We start from the raw sequence: 14,714 nt of genomic DNA on the forward strand, positions 1-14,714 counted from the left end.
GTCGCCCGTGAGACTGCCTAGGCGGCAGCCATGCAAGCGTCATAGTAGTTTAGTATTTTCGTAATTTTATAGTTCGGTCAATTCTACACCAAAAAACAGAAGGAGGGCAATGTTATGACGATATGACTATTGTGAAGACAGCCAGGTGGTGAGATTTTAATGTAGGTTGCTGTAAAAACTTTGGTTTGCTATGTGAGAGCCCCGTCAGCCTCCGTTGACGATTGCATCAACTGTTGTTGATCTCTGATGAGTATTTTCTTAATTTCGTACCAGGGTCAATTCTACATCAAAAATCAGAAGGAGGGCAGTGTTTTAAAGATATGGCGATTGCGAAGATAGCCAGCGGGTCAGCATATTTTTGTGATTTGTGTAAAACTTGGAATTTGAGTGACACCGCAGCTTGTTTTGACATTAGCCTCAGTCAGACTTGGCTCTCCCACTGGCAGTGTGTCGTACTGTTCAAAGCCACAAATCAAATCAAATTTATTTGTATAGCCCTTTTTACACGCAAGCATGTCACAGAGGGCTTCACATATGCCCATAGAACTGCCCCTCAACCAACCTAAACCCTCAAGGAAGACAAGGAAAAACTCCCAAAAAACTCAACAGGAGAAAAAAAATGGAAGAAACCTTGGGAGGAGCAATTCAGAGAGGGATCCCCTCCTCCAGAGACGGTTGGTGAGAGAGAGGAGCAGAACACAGGCTAAACATAGTCATACAGTGTCGATGGGTTTTTAAAACACCAAAATCCATTGTTCAACTTTATAGATGTAGGACAGGACCGGGAGACTCGCGACCAGGTCCAGCGTTGGCTGACCGACGACCAGGCAGGTGCTGACAACTCAAACCCCCCACACCACAAGGGATGTGTGTGGGGGGGGGGGACAGAGAGAGGAGAGCAGGGATTAGAGAATGCCAGGAGCAGCTAACAGTTACAGTCATAATAGAATGAGATCCCCACCGGTCAAGTGTGGACTGGTGCAGCAATTTAACAGAGCAAAAAAGGGGAATTTGATGCAACCCCACACACCAAGACAGCGACAGCTAAACTTTATGTCAAAAGAAACGTTCTCATTTCCGGTGCTTTCAAACAATCAGTGAAATGTGGAGCAACAGCAGCTAGCTTGCCTCTAGCGAACTTATTTTGAATTAGCCATTTCCCCCTACATTAATGTCAAACTTATTTACGTTTTGGGGGGCATATTTTCAGTTAGCAGACGGTTTTGTTTGAATCCCGATTCCACACTGCCAGTGACAACGTTGTTACAGTAGCTTGTTTCAAAGGTGGTTCGCAGCTGTTTCAAAGGGTGTTCTTAATGAAATATGCAATATGCAATATGAGTAGGCTAAATGCTTGAAAATATCACTAGAAGGGAAAAACTTAGAGGACGGACCCACCTGCAACCGACGCAAGCAAGCACACCCTACAATTTCCCCAGAAATTGTACCCTCTCTAGTTGGGTGTGCTTTGCCTTCGGCAAGGGCACAACCTTTGTTCTCTCACATATATCTTATTATTGGGTGTGCTTTGCCTTCGGCAAGGGCACAACCTTTGTTCTCTCACATATATATTTATTATTTATTTTTGCCCCCCTAAATCTTCGTCAATATTTGGCCTACATAGACAACCTAGGTGTCAAAGGTTTCGTCTTGGTAGCGATTGAGTTGCTTGTATTGGAATTTACGTTCCGTTGCATGGTTTAGGCTCAAGTTAAGTTTTTGTGGCGAAAAGTGAAGCTAACGGTGGCTAATTTGCTAGCCACTGACGTTACTAACGTCACTACGTCACGAAAACACGCGTGACTACCTGTAGCAGAACATTCGTTTCGCATCTGTTAACTTGGGGGATAGCTAGGCTAACTATAGCTTTACTGCAAGGCAGATAATTACTAGCCACAGTCACTGACGTTACTAACGTCACGAAAACACGCGTGACTATCTTTGGCAGAACATTCGTTTCGCATCTGTTAACTTGGGGGATAGCTAGGCTAACTATAGCTTTACTGCAAGGCAGCTGCAGAAACGCCACAAGCAAAGAGGCCAGGGTGATAACTATTTACTCATTTTACTTTGTGATATGACACACAATTGTGATGTGTAATGTACAATATAAGCTGATATTATTAAGGAAGTACATCTACTTTCGGAAACAGTAGTCTACTATTTCACTGAAGTATTAGCATCATGACATTAGCCTCTGTTGCCCGGGCAACACATACTACAGTGGTCTATGATGCATCTGTTTTCAATCTTTAAAATAAACATTCCTCACAAATACATTTTCGTTGTAGGATTTATTATGACATTAGATTACAAGTAAACGATTTGTGGGTGAAATTATCATTACCTGTGGTTTCAATCCAGTGTATCACTGCAACGCTGTAGCCTACGCGAGACACTACAAAAACATCTACACAGCTGTTTAGGAAGTCAAACGGCGACAGAACAATAGCACTCCCCTTACTTAAATCAAAAGTCTATCTAACTACTAACCTTAACTTCATTGCCACAGCCTAAACTGTGTCAGTCTGTTCATGAAAATAATTAATTTCAGCCTAAACCGTACAACGGAACGTTAAATCCAATTCAACCAACGCAATCGCTACCAAGACGAACACAGCAGTAGTCTAGTACTGTACCGTAGTAGTACAATTTACCGAGGCAGCTCTCCACACAGGGCTATATCGCACTTGGCGTTGTTACTGACAATGATCGCTACCAGTGAGCTTTTTATGAATGAGCGATTTTCCACTGAATAAATGTCAAGCTTATTTACGTTTTGGGGGGCATGTTTTCAGTTAGCAGATGGTACTGTTTGAATCGCGATTCCATCTTCTACCTGCCGGTAACGTCGTAGAATAATCTTCAAAGGGGGTTCTTTGTTAATGACTGAATGCAACGAGTAGGCTAAATGCTTGAAAATATCACGAGAAGGGAAAAACTTAAAAGGACGTTTAAGTCATAGAGATTAGGTACATTTTTACACCGGTCTGCCAAATTTATTTGTTTTGATTCAACGATGAGGCTGCCTCTTGCAGGGGAAATGAGAAGACATCTATTTCATTCTACACTTCACTCGTATATTCAGTTGTAAATGAGCAGCAAAAAAAATATGCTTTTAAATCTATGTAATCTTTATAAATAATAAGTATGCATTTTTATATAACATATACAGAAATATCAGTTGTAAAAATGTCATTCAAAAACTGACCCCTGTGCAACCGACGCAAGCAAGCACACCCTACAATTTCCCCAGAAATTGTAGAAATTGTACCCTCTCTAGTTATTATTATTTTCCCACCCCTAAGAATCAGTCAATATTTGGACTACATAAAAAACGGCGGTGTCAAAATGTTCGTCTTGGTCTCGATTGCGTTGCTTCTATTGGGATTTACGTTCCGTTGCTCGGTTTAGGCTGAACTGAAGTTTTTGTGGCAAAAAGTGCCTTGTCAACAAAGGGTATCAGTGCTAGCCTACGTCACAGCGTCAGCACACGTTAGCAACGACGCATGGATACAACGTGCATAGATGTTGCACAATACAGCGAGTATCGTGCCGTGGTGTACTAACAACATCATACATGTACATAGAAGCAAATAAAGACTTGCATGTACAGTAATTAATGTAACATTAAATAATGTATTAAACTCAAGCTTGTGTGGTGCGTCGCTGGCTTCAGTGCCACAGCCTAAACTTAATGTCAAAAGAAACGTTCTCATTTCCGGCGCTTTCAAACAATCCCCTCACAGTTTACAGTAAACTAGCTTGCTCGTAGCAAACCTCTTTTGAAATAGCCAATTCTCCCTAAATAGATGTCAAGCTTATTTACGTTTTTGGGGGCATATTTTCAGTAGGCGGATGGTACTGTTTGAATCGCGATTCCATCTGAAATACTGCTGGTGACAGCGTTGTTACAGTCGTTTGTTTCAAAGTTTTTTTTTTATGAATTACCCAATATGAGTAGGCTAAATGCTTGAAAAATTTCACTAGAAGAGAAAAACTTAAAGGGACGGACCCACCTGCAACCGACGCAAGCAAGCACACCCTACAATTTCCCCAGAAATTGTACCCTCTCTAGTTATTTACTGTTTTCTCAGTTACACTGTCAGGGCTTGGAAATACAGTGACTTGCTCAAGTAGGCAAATGGATAGTAGAACATAACATTTCATAATAATTTCAGTTAATCAAACAGCTGCAAACCCAGTGAAATGTTATAGGCTAGCTAGCAAAATAACGCTAGCATCGCTAACAACATTACTAATTGTTGGAATGCTGCTTCAGCATTCCAAGTATTGTTGAATCTTGAATCTTTATTCAACTTCTTCTATTTCTTCCAAGACACCTTTCAGCGCCTTCAAATCTTCAGCTATTAAAACCGTTCAGCTATCAAAAAATTCAGCTGTTTCAGGCCATGGGTGCTATGACTTTTCAGCTTTGTACCTCTTATGCTTGAATTAATATAAATCAATATTCATAATATTTTTAACATGGGTTTCCAATGGAGTTTTCTTTCAAATCCTTCTTTAAACTTCTTCAACTTCCAAATCCTTATTCTTCCTCAATCTTTCAGCTAGAGCCACTAGCCAGACCATTTTGTGCTGGTCGTAGACAGTTGTCTGTTGAATCCAACAGACGTACACATTTGTTCAGAGCCCCACGAAAGCGAGACAGAGTCCAACTCTCGCCCCATAGAGAGCAATGCAAATCTGGTGACAAAATCGTCAGAGAAAGCAAAAAGAACAAGATTTTGAAACTGCCGGTAGAGTCGTATTTCTGACCGCACAGAAATATAAAGGACATCTCTGGTTTCGGCAGAGTCTTGGGTCTCGGAAAATATCCTTATTTTTTGGATTGGACGTATAGTTTTGCGTCTAGGTTAACTTGTTTGAGGTGTGGATTCTAGCTACATTTCTGTTATTCTCTCCCCTCAGTGCGTTAGCAATCACAGCTGCACCATCACTGTGGCAACGACAGACACGCACCACTCAGTCTCACGCAGGTGATTGGTATTAGCTGATTAGTGGAGTCACAAGACAGAGTTTGATAGTATTTCAACCTAATACCATGTACAAGAGGTGACTCTGCAGGTGCTGCTAATATCTCCTTTACTACTATTGCTAATGGAACTGTTTTATTCTACTACGCCACTGAGTGCGTTTACTTGACCATGAGAAACCCGATTACTAGCAATTGTCGGTTTATGCCATACGATTACTCCGTTTACATGTGTAATTAGTTATGCGATTACTCAATAAGCGCATCTACATGATTCTTTTTATTAATCGTTGTATGCTCCACAGACAAAACTTGCACCATCATCCTTCTGCAACAAAGTGTCGCCGTGTCTTCCTGTATCAGCCATACTGCTGTATGTTTCATTCAATCAACACATTGAATCCTACTATGAAAGCCGAGTAAACGCACTCAATGCACACATCTGCTATTACTATCCCAACTATAATTTCAGCTGTTGACTATAATATTCTTTTTATGACTAGCTAGCCTAGGCCTACTTCTTCTTCTGTTTAACAGTTCAGCTTTCAGCTTCTCCCGCATTGTATTTCAGCTCTTAGCGTTGTTAGATGATGCAGTTCAGTTTACACACTGCCTCTTTTGTGTGACTCACACATTTTTGACATTCATTTCAGCTTGCGGGTATTTTCTAATTTCTGTATTTTCTGCAATTTAAGAAAAATAATTTCATCTTTCAGCATTCCAACGCATTTTCAGCAGGAAATGCCTTTCTAGTTCAACTTCTTATTCTTCTTATTCTATTTCTTCCGTGGCACGTTTCAGCGCCTTCAAATCTTCAGCTATTAAAACCGTTCAGCTATCAAAAAATTCAGCAGTTTCAGGCCATTCCTGCTATGACTTTTCAGCTTTGTACCTCTTATGCTTGAATTAATATAAATCAATATTCATAATATTTTTAACATGTTTTTCTAATGGAGTTTACTTTCAAATCCTCTCAAACTTCTTAAAACTTCTTCAACTTCCAAATCCTTCTTTTTCCTCAATCTTTCAGCTAGAGCCACCATTTAAACTTTAAAATGTTGACAAAACCCTAAACTATTTTTAAATAATTCTGCTTTTTTATATCTATTCAACTTTTTTCAATATCACTGATTGTTTCATGACTTTTTCAAGCCGTTTCTGAGATTTACCTGGGTGTGTACGTGAAAGCCTAGAGTGCAGACTGAAACGCTTAGAGTGGAGGCCTGAGCTTCGGATGTCGTTGAAAAAATATTTCTAGTTTGCCAGCATTGCCACAATTTTCGCTCTTCATGCTTCATTTTTGGATCAATAGATAGCTAATTTTGTGCTGGTCGTAGACAGTTGTCTGTTGAATCCAACAGACGTACACATTTGTTCAGAGCCCCACGAAGGCGAGACAAAGTCCAACTCTCGCCCCATAGAGACCAATGCAAATCTGGTGACAAAATCGTCAGAGAAAGCAAAAAGAACAAGATTTTGAAACTGCCGGTAGAGTCGTATTTCTGACCGGACACACATAAAGGACATCTCTGGTTTCGACAGAGTCTTGGGTCTCGGAAAATATCCTTATTTTTTGGATTGGACGTATAGTGTTGCGTCTAGGTTAACTTGTTTGAGGTGTGGATTCTAGCTATATTTCTGTTATTCTCTGCCCTCGACAGACACGCACCACTCAGTCTCACGCAGGTGATTGGTATTAGCTGATTAGTGGAGTCACAAGACATAGTTTGATAGTATTTCAACCTAATACAATACGATTACTCTGTTTACATGTGTAATTAGGTATGCGATTACTCAATAAGCGCGTCTACATGATTCTTTTTATTAATCGTTGTATGCTCCACGGACAGAACTTGCACCATCATCCTTCTGCAACAAAGTGTCGCCGTGTCTTCCTGTATCAAATCAAATCAAACGTATTTGTATAGCCCTTTTTACACGCAAGCATGTCACAGAGGGCTTCACATATGCCCATAGAACTGCCCCTCAACCAACCTAAACCCTCAAGGAAGACAAGGAAAAACTCCCAAAAACTCTCAACAGGAGAAAAAAATGGAAGAAACCTTGGGAGGAGCAATTCAGAGAGGGATCCCCTCCTCCAGAGACGGTTGGTGAGAGAGAGGAGCAGAACACAGGCTAAACATAGTCATACAGTGTCGATGGGTTTTTAAAACACCAAAATCCATTGTTCAACTTTATAGATATAGGACAGGACCGGGAGACTCGCGACCAGGTCCAGCATTGGCTGACCGACGACCAGGCAGGTGCTGACAACTCAAACCCCCCACCCCACAAGGGATGTGTGTGGGGGGGGACAGAGAGAGGAGAGCAGGGATTAGAGAATGCCAGGAGCAGCTAACAGTTACAGTCATAATAGAATGAGATCCCCACCGGTCAAGTGTGGACTGGTGCAGCAATTTAACAGAGCAAAAAAGGGGAATTTGATGCAACCCCACACACCAAGACAGCGACAGCCCCCCTCATTTGGAACATGAAATCTGTTCCAGGGGAAGAGAACTCTAAAATAAGTTATACTTATAGAATAAGGATGGAAACAACCCGTCCCCCGTTGCCTCCAACTAGTAACATACTTACCTTTAACAGTCGTAGAATTGACTAAACAGTAACGTTTTTAACCTAATTTTAAATGTCGAAACAGTATCAGACTCCTTAATTGAGACGGGTAATTTGTTCCAGAGAAGAGGTGCTCTATATGAGAACGCCCTACCTCCAGCTGTTTTTTTCTTAATTTTGGGAACCACCAGATAGCCGGCATCTTGAGATCTAAGTGTCCTTGCGGGGCAATAGGGTGCAAGGAGACCGGAGAGGTACAGTGGTGCCAATCCATGCAGAGATTTGTAGGTTAGTAGTAGAACTTTGAAGTCAGCTCTGGCTTGGATAGGGAGCCAGTGTAGAGAGACAAGAGTAGATGTTATGTGATCAAACTTTCTTGTTCTGGTCAATAGTCTAGCAGCAGCATTTTGCACCCGCTGTAAAAGAAATTTACAAAAAAATAGGCCCTACTGCTGTATGTTTTATTCAATCAACACATTGAATCCTACTAAGAAAGCCGAGTAAACACACTCAATGATAGGCTACATCTGCTAGCTATTACTATCCCAACTATAATTTCAGCTGTTAAGCCTATAATATTCTTTTTATGACTAGCTAGCCTAGGCCTACTTCTTCTTCTGTTTAACAGTTCAGCTTTAAGCTTCTCCCGCATTGTATTTCAGCTCTTAGCATTGTTAGATGATGCAGTTCAGTTTCCACACTGCCTCTTTTGTGTGACTCACACATTTTTTAAATTAATTTCAGCTTGCGGGTATTTTCTGCAATTTAAAAAAAATAATTTAATCTTTCAGCATTCCAACGCATTTTCTGCAGGAAATGCCTCTCTAGTTCAACTTTGGTAGTCTAACCGAGCTCTTTGTAAGTTCATTTTAGATATAATTGTATATGATAGTGTGGACAATAAGACACGAATGCGGTCTCTTTTCATAACTTGTATTTTACCACTGCTTTTCTTGACATTGCCATTCAAACAGCCCTCACTGATTTCACGTAATGCTTTCAGCATCAAGCCTACGGCAACTCCCGAGGGACAAATCACCCTTGTCCGTTGTCACCATAGATACATATAAACACTAGATGTCTCGTCCGCGTTGCCGGACAACAGAGTCGAACGTCCACACATGGCGGCCATCTTGCTACAGTCAACTCGCTCACCCATAACATTGTGTTGAATCTACATGTACTTTTTAAATGACCATAACTTGCTCAATTTTCAACCGATTTTGAAACGGTTTGGTTTGTTATCAACGTCAGATATGTCGGTATGCCACTGCATACATGCAGTGGCATACATGTGACAATGTTATGGGTGAGCGAGTTGACTGTAGCAAGATGGCCGCCATGTGCGGACGTTCTAGACTCCGCCGAAAGACATCTAGTGTTTATATATATCTATGGTTGTCACATAGAAAGGTCTGCTACAGTAGGCTATCGTCAGGATTTGCAAGCTAGCTAAACTTATAATATATCTAAAAAAGTTTTTTGACATAACAATGGATTCTGCCACTAAATGAGTGACTTGGATTTATTTCTGGACATACTATCCACAAACGAAGTGTGTTACACAATGCTGTAAGATCGCCTTGGTACCCAGAATGCCCTGCGGCAAGCTGAAAAGCTACTAAGTTAAGGGCATTAGCTTAGTTAAATAAGCATTGTTTGGAGTTCTATTGTTGTGTTCATTCTGTTTTGATATGTGTAATGCTATGGTCTATAGTTGAGATAATTTGAGTGTTCACCTTGATTTGGAATGTTGTCTAGTTAGATCGCTATCCAAGCTGTCCGTAGCCATAGCAAGTTCGTGCAAGTGATAATTTGACAGCATTGGTCCACGCAACGGTAACATTGTTTGCTGATAAAGTGCGGCTTGTATTCCTGTGCTGCTTATTCACCTTATTCCGGAAGACACGATGGGCGTGGCGATCCGCGTATTCTTATTTCCGGATTAGATACTTTCCGCTTTATAACGGTACTAAAAGAGAATCTCCTAAACAGGCTCTGGTACTAATTTAAGGCTAATAGAGATGCCCAGCGTCAACTGCAGTTCGTGGCTGCCATAACAGCTGGAGAAAACTTCAGCGTCCCTGGCTGAAGGCGCTGAATTTAAAAGACCCACCGAAGTTTCCTTTTGTCTGCTCGTATCACTTGCAACATCAAGTGTGTAATAAGAGATAAACTAGCTCGGTTATATTTTAGTATGTTTTAGTATTCTCGATGTATAATATTAGTAGATACAAGATTATAACCAAATGTATGGGCATGGCTGTGAGCAAAACAACTGCTGCAGTGCATCTAAATGTAATGTAAAGCTTTTGAAACAACGCAGCATTAAAATTATTTAATAGTCTTTCTAATTCATTTTGACGTAACGTTTCCATTTTAACCGGCACATCTTTTTGTTCCAACTAAATGTGGTTTCTATCTTACTTGTCCAATACAAAGGTCCAATCAGGAGCTTTAATAACTGTAATCACCATGACAACTCACTCACTGAAAGTTGGTTGCAACCTCTGTGGGTCAGGTTGTGTGTGTCATTCGCAAACAACGCAGGCTAATCGATTTGCTAACAGTACTTGTTTCTTCCTTAGCGAAAAACATGGCATGCTCTAAACCCGGCGAAAAGTTGATTCCAAAAATACCTAATTTTAGACAAGTATGCATTTGTGCTGCCGGTGGGGCGCACAAAACCGATGTGTTTAATGAGACGGTTGCCCTTGTCAATATTGGTAGCTAATGTGAAACGTCACTATCATGGCCGTGGGAACTAGGAGTGCTGTAGCACCCCCTGACAGCACGAGAATTTCCAATGATATGACTTGAAAATTCACCACCGCGGCACAGCCCAGCCCCGCAGTAGCGGACTGGCCATCGGGAGCACCGGGAGAAGAATAACAATGGGAAACCAGGCTAAGAAACGTAAGGGTGGGGCAGAAAAATTAAGAGACAAAAAGACATCACCTTCACTAGACAAGGTTTTACCAATTGAAAAACGGCTATGTTCATTTTACATAAAGCTCAAAAAATTATTTTGTGCTCAAATAAAGGCAAAAAAAAAGATCTTGCGTGCTACGTGCGCTCGCATTAAGTATCCTAGCGTTCTCACGAACTAGCATCACATCAAACAGAATGTGCATGACCTATTTTTACTCCCAGTCCATCCCTACCACCCCGCAACATTAAGAACCCCCCCCCCAGCAGCACCCCCCTGATAAAATATCCTATGTTCCCACGGCTATGGTCACTATGACACAAAGCATGGACACTTTGAACAAAATTACCCCCAGAACTCTGAGGTAAGGGCCAGAAAAATAAACCATAATTGTTCCGGACCCTGGACTGAATGGAAATTTGGTTAGTGGACCTTTTGGGTTTCTAATTGAGTACCCCTGCCCTATATCATGTAAGTTTTAACACATTGCATAAAGCTTGTACCAAAGACCCTCTATGAAAAAGTTGTTACTATTTATTATTACAGCATAATTTGTGTAATTTGTCACACAGAGACCTGATGTAAAAACTAGAGCCTCAAGTATATAAACAAGAAGCTAATGTTCTACTGCTAACAATGTTAGCTGGTCGGTTTTGCGGGGGAATCTCAAATACATGTACTGACTGTAAAATTAATCAAACGACTGAATTCTAGAGGACCTAAGCTTTCAAACAAAGTATAGCAAATGCATATGCCCTGCAGTGAAATCGTTAGAACATCTTGTGGCTAATGTAACTTATCGCAGCACAGCAGAGCGCAGGGCAGCGATCTGACCGGCAAACAAATTATATAAACACTTAAAAGTCGTTTTCAAGCCATCCAGTGAAAGGGTGTATTGCTGACTTGTTGTAGCACACGAACATAGCACATCTGGCACAAATTGACCTAATTATTTAATATTTTAGCAGCGGGACTTCTCGGCAGTTCTCTATTGAATTGAATGATATCCCCGGTAAACAGGAAGTGCCAATACAACGGAAGTGCAAAAAGATGAAAAAAGTGGGCGGGGCGGAATAAGGTCAATACTCTGATATACAAACACAAAGTGCTCATTCTGGGGGGGTGCGGCTTGTACACGATGCGGCTTATTTACCGTAAAATACGGTAGTTCTAAACCAACATGCATCTGTGGTTTGGTTTGTCCTATATCGTTAGGACTACAATCATTGGTTCAGACAAGACAATCACGTATTAGATTTGAGCATTTATTGTTACATGACATTGACATGTAGATTTGACTTTGGCGGAGTGGATGATCTAAGGGAAGCACTCCCTGCCTCCTCGATGCAACACATACATACACAACAAATGGAACAATGGGAGCAATAGAGGTATAATCCCCCTGTTGGAGAGAACATACAGACAGCATGGGGGAGAAGGGGATGGTGGAGGGCGGCAGCAGTACTGATCATACAACAACCGGGGTGAGTGTGTGCGTATCCGTCTTTTAAAGATGCTGTAGGAGCCATTATTGTGCACTTATGGGGTTAATGGGGCTTGTTTCATTTGGGTGTGGTTTGTGGTGGCTGGGTTATATAGGGCCACAGGCACCATTTGACGGGAGGCCAGGGTGACGGGAGGTCATACTGTTTTTACCGCTTTTATATTTAATAAATGGGAACACCCCAAACGAACGCAATTCCGTCTGGACATGCGTTCTGGTTCTGTACACAGTGCGTCATGAACTGGATCCCCCGCACCCAGAAGCGACTACAGAACTGGATGGTCGCTACAGACGCCTTATCGGACATGGCCCAATGAATATGCGCTGCTAACATGGGTGTAGTAGTGGGCGGAGGAAAGGAAGGTGGAGTAAGACGCCTTACGTCCCCGATAAATGGATGATACGCGCTGCCCGATTGCCCTGCCTGAACTAGCTGCGCTTATTTTTGTGCAGTCCCTTACTTAAGTGAACTGTTGTAGCTGCAGTATGGTTTTGTAAATAAACAGGTAGAGGCGATGAAAAACAACACGGTTTGAGTTATGTGGTATCATGTACAGTATGCAGAACGATAGGCTTGTGTATGAAATAATGTACAGTGATCTGAGACATGTTCTTGGTTCTAAAGGAGCTGTGTTCTTGTGTTCCTCTTTCAGTCTTCTGATTTTCTTGATGTAGTTCTTAGAACTTACTCAGAAATATTTAATTATTAATTTGGTGAGTATAGTTTGAGAGGCATGTATAAATTGGCAGCAGTACAGAACATGCAACTGTGTCTATATCATGTACACTTAAGATAAGTGAGATAAGTAATGGAGGCCTGTGATAAAATACCCTTCAAGAATTACTGGAAGCATCTGTGTATGTGTGCGTGTCCATCTATGAGAGATGTATGTTTATTGCATAATAGAATACAATATTACCATAAAAGTACTGAGAGTTATTTTCAGAGCTTTCACTGATAACACAGCTTCTTCACTGTCCACCATGTCCACTGTTCTTTCCAATGTTCTGTCCAGTGTTTTGTTCAGTATTCTGTCCACTGTTCTGTCTAGTGTCTCTCCTGCTCATGTCCCCCTGTTCTTCAGTCTCAGTAACAGATGTGGAGTGTGTGCGTGAGGGCTGCCAGTCGGAGACCTTACGACGTGCAGCAGACTCGGTCCCAGAGGGCCAGTGTCTGACAGTGGTCTTCAAGGGCGGCAGGAAGAGCCTAGATTTGCGTTGCCAGAGCGATGAAGAAGCAAGGCAGTGGGTCCGTGGCATTCGCACCCTCCAGGAACGTGCAGAAAACATGACCCAGAAGGAAAAGCTTGACCAATATCTTTAAAAGTGTGGAAAAATCAAAATGTGGAAAAATATTTTAAATTATGTTTTACTCTTAGAGTGATAAGGTTAAGCAACTAACTTAGGCTGGCTCAACTTGTATAGCATTCTGTCCCTCATCTTGTGCAGGAATGAGTTTGATAACTTGTCATTTGAAGCATTTAAATCACACAATCTGGTAAGTTGTATAATAGTGATTTGTCCTTACAGTCGAATAACATTATGCGGTATTTGGCTGATTGCATCAACATTTTCCTTGTGAGGGTTTGCCATTACTCACTAGTTCAAGAAAAGACATGCCTGATGATCCTATAGTTTAGAGCTGGATTTGATTAATCTGACTTCGCTCTATTGTTGTTCTATCTGTGGTCCATTGTGAACGTTCAATATTATTTTGTGACATGGCTGCTGTGAAATGTTGTGTTTATTGATAACACACATTTAAAGGATCTCTGAGGTTATTTCTTGAAAGGACAAATTGTGTGATTAGGCATTTTAGTTTGTCATGAGTGCTTGTGTAGTGGTGTGAACTGAACTGACAGATGAGACCAAAGACCAAATAAATAGGCATCTTTACCCTGGTAGGTCCGATCTACCTAGCACCCCACTTTAATAACTTAGGCTGTACAGTAACACTCATACATTGTGTCGCGTTATTGTCCTTGACTGTGTTGTCACTTGGATTCATGGTTACCTGAGACGGGCCGACCAGAACCACGATGGGAAGATGAGCTACGAGGAGGTTCAGACCTTGCTGCAGATGATCAACATTGACCTCAGTGAACAGTATGCATCCACCCTGTTCAAGGTTGGTACAAAGGGATTAGTATTGTTTTTATGGGCCCCCTTTACCATCCAGGGGCCCGTTCTCCGTACGTCGCTTATTACATCCGAGATCAAATGACATATCCAAGATTACATCATCTTGCTTATCATGATCTGGCTAATTCGGTTCTTCGAACACCCATGTTATTTATAATTAGTATAGCTGGATTGAGTTATGCGTTGGTCTGAAAGGGGGTATGTATCGATAGTAGAAACCTTGATCAGCAACGCTGCTATTGGCTGCTCACATAAGTCTATGGCTGCTCACCATGGCCAAAAAGGGCTGGCAAAAAGTAGCAGACCAAATTAAATGTATAGTAGTGACCACGTTAGATGTTTTATCACTTATTACAGTAAGCTAGGCCTATGTTTTTTTTATTTTCATACTTTGTTTATCATCTTTAATGTCATATAATGTGGTTTCAACACATTTATGATGTAAATGACACCCTCACAAAAAAAGATAGGCTAGGCCTATCTCTCAAAAAGTATAGGCTAGTAGCATATCGCGCCGTGCTTAAGGATAGGCTATCTATCACGCAATGAGCAATTAATTTGGTTTCATG

The 14,714-nt window shown here is 41.3% G+C and overlaps 1 protein-coding gene across 1 annotated transcript in view; it reads left to right on the top strand.

Moving 5' to 3' along the window:
* Nucleotides 1-14,714, top strand: part of plcd3b (phospholipase C, delta 3b) — an 80,641-nt gene that overhangs the window by 17,642 nt on the left and 48,285 nt on the right. The window contains exons 3-4 of the mRNA XM_062475128.1: nucleotides 13,089-13,317; nucleotides 14,002-14,131. Coding sequence (XP_062331112.1) covers nucleotides 13,089-13,317; nucleotides 14,002-14,131 — 359 coding nt within the window. The remainder of the gene's footprint in view (nucleotides 1-13,088; nucleotides 13,318-14,001; nucleotides 14,132-14,714) is intronic.

This window comes from Osmerus eperlanus, chromosome 12 (genome assembly GCF_963692335.1).
Source record: "Osmerus eperlanus chromosome 12, fOsmEpe2.1, whole genome shotgun sequence".
NCBI classification, from domain to species: Eukaryota; Metazoa; Chordata; class Actinopteri; order Osmeriformes; family Osmeridae; genus Osmerus; species Osmerus eperlanus.